Source organism: Monoraphidium neglectum (genome assembly GCF_000611645.1).
Source record: "Monoraphidium neglectum strain SAG 48.87 unplaced genomic scaffold scaffold03190, whole genome shotgun sequence".
Lineage (NCBI taxonomy): Eukaryota > Viridiplantae > Chlorophyta > Chlorophyceae > Sphaeropleales > Selenastraceae > Monoraphidium > Monoraphidium neglectum.
In genome coordinates this window covers 1-2,115 of record NW_014010438.1, presented here as the reverse complement: position 1 = coordinate 2,115, position 2,115 = coordinate 1, and the positions used below count along the sequence as shown (strand labels likewise).

Sequence of the window (2,115 nt, the reverse complement as noted above, 5' to 3'; positions counted from 1 at the left end):
GTGTGGGGCGGTTAGGGGTGATTTGGGGGTGGTGAGGGGTGGTTCTGGGGTAGTCGGGGGTGACCCGGGGTGGGAGCAGATGAGTGCGGGCCGGAGTAGAGGGAAAGGCGCGCAGCTGTGCTGAAGGGGCAGGGAGGAGGGGATGCCATGGGTGCTAGGTGCAGGGACAGTAAGCTCGAAGGCATCGAACTAGCTCCCCAGGAAGCGGAACAAGGCCCTGTGCTACTGCTTCGAAAGCCACATTTCCAAATTGCTCAGGTGCTGATGATTTCAACAATGGTGTGGATCTGGCCGTCATAGGTCAAAAGAGCAGGGGCAGCAGACCCTTGCATGTGCGCGGCCTGGAGCATGACTCACCTTCAGCTCACTAACCAGCCACGCCTGCTGGCGGCGGTTGACCAGCAGCGCCGTCAGCATGAGCCCTATGACTAAACTGATGACGATCACCATCGCGAGCAGCGGGTTGCGCCACGGCGGCATCCAGCCGGCGGTGGGGGACACGTGGAGCGTCCACTTGGAGTTCACGGTGTGAACTGTGGCGGACACGGGGTTGACTGGCGGGTCGGGGGTCTGGGCGATCAGCAGGGTGGAGCCGCCGGGCTGGGGCGCCATGAGGGCATAGTTGTATCCCTGGAGGTTTGAAAGAAACGGGGTTGGGGCCATGAAATTGGGAAGCCACGCAATGCAGCGGCGGCATTTGAGGGTGGCGGCCGGGAGGCTGGGGGCTGCGTCGCGCGGAGCGAGTGGGGTGTGTGGCGCAGGCAGACTACGGGCGGGCGGGAGGGGGCTGCGGTGCGGCTGGCATTCCGCAGAGCTGCAATCAGCACAAAATGATGGGGACATCGGGCGAGTCTGTGGCCCAGGGGCCTCTCAACTCCCCTCCTGCCGCCCCCCTCATCCCGCTGAAAACCAGGGCTCACCCTCTGCTGCAGGCTGGCGAGCATAATGTTGGACCCCGCGCCGCCGGCGCCCCCTGCGTGGCTGGCAATGTGCTCCGCTGTATCCAGCGCGCCGAGCGACCCGCCGACACCGTCCACGCCGCCGCCGCCACCAGCCCCACCCCCCTTGGCGGCGCCTGCGCCCGCCGCCGCCGCCGCCGCACCGGCCTCGCCGCGGTCCGGGGGCCGCGTTATGGCGTCGAACGAGATGATGCAGGTGACAAAGCCCCAGAAGCGGGTCTTGGTCTTGGGGTTGTAGCTGCAGAGTGGATGGGGGTGGAGGGCAGAGGGGCACCAGGCGTCTGGATCATATCGCGGTCGGCCCGTGGGAGGATGACAGCCGCCGCGCCGCTGCGATTGCCGCCGCTGCCGTTGCCGCAGCCGCCGCTGCTGCCGCTGCTGCCGCTGCTGCCGCTGCTGCCGCTGCTGCCGCTGCTGCCGCTGCTGCCGCTGCTGCCGCTGCTGCCGCTGCTGCCGCTGCTGCCGCTGCTGCCGCTGCTGCCGCTGCTGCCGCAAAAACCAATATTTCCGCCCCTGCTGCTGCTGTGTTTGCTGACAACGGCACGAGAGCAACGCGCACAGTGCAAGCCTACACAAACAACCCTCCAACAAGGAAAGGCATGACGACAAAAGCAATGCGGTGTCAGCAACTGGCTAACCCCGCGATGCGGCCCGAGCTCGCGGCCGCGGCGCTACCCACCATGCGCTGCAGTTGTAGGCCTCGCTGGGCGCACTGCGGCGGAGAGCGCGGGCGTCAAGGAACAGGGTGTGAGGGCGCCGCGGCAAAAGGCAGCGGAGACGTGGCGTCGGCCTGAGGGCACGCGCAGGCATCCTGTACGGGCGTGCTGTGTTGTCCGGTCGCACGCCTGCTGCGACCTGAGGCACCTCCCCCCCAAAAGAAGTTCATGGGCCTTGGTTTCGCACAGGATCTAGAGGCGTGCACCCCTAGCACTGCTGCCGCGCTAGGGTTTAGGGTTTTGAAGTTTGGGTTTGGGGTTTTGGGGGCGGCCGCCCCTCACCCAAACGTCTCGTGGGGGTCCGACACGTTCTGGATGAATATCGGCATCCGAGGGATAACGCCCACGAAGCCCTGCTTCAGCATGACGGGGCCCTGCAGCGTCATCTCGCCACGCACGATGGTCTCAAGGGCGGCCTGGCGCCGGTCGGGGTCTTTGAG

The 2,115-nt window shown here is 66.4% G+C and overlaps 1 protein-coding gene across 1 annotated transcript; it reads right to left on the bottom strand.

Annotated features, from left to right (window-relative positions):
* Nucleotides 1-11: 11 nt before the first annotated feature.
* MNEG_12330 (hypothetical protein) lies at nucleotides 12-2,061 on the bottom strand (the record flags this gene model as incomplete). Its single annotated transcript, XM_014039197.1, has 6 exons — nucleotides 12-44; nucleotides 358-630; nucleotides 921-1,184; nucleotides 1,277-1,481; nucleotides 1,639-1,671; nucleotides 1,958-2,061. The coding sequence occupies 6 exons, from the start codon at nucleotides 2,059-2,061 to the stop codon at nucleotides 12-14; spliced, it is 912 nt and encodes a 303-aa protein (XP_013894651.1).
* Nucleotides 2,062-2,115: the final 54 nt, after the last annotated feature.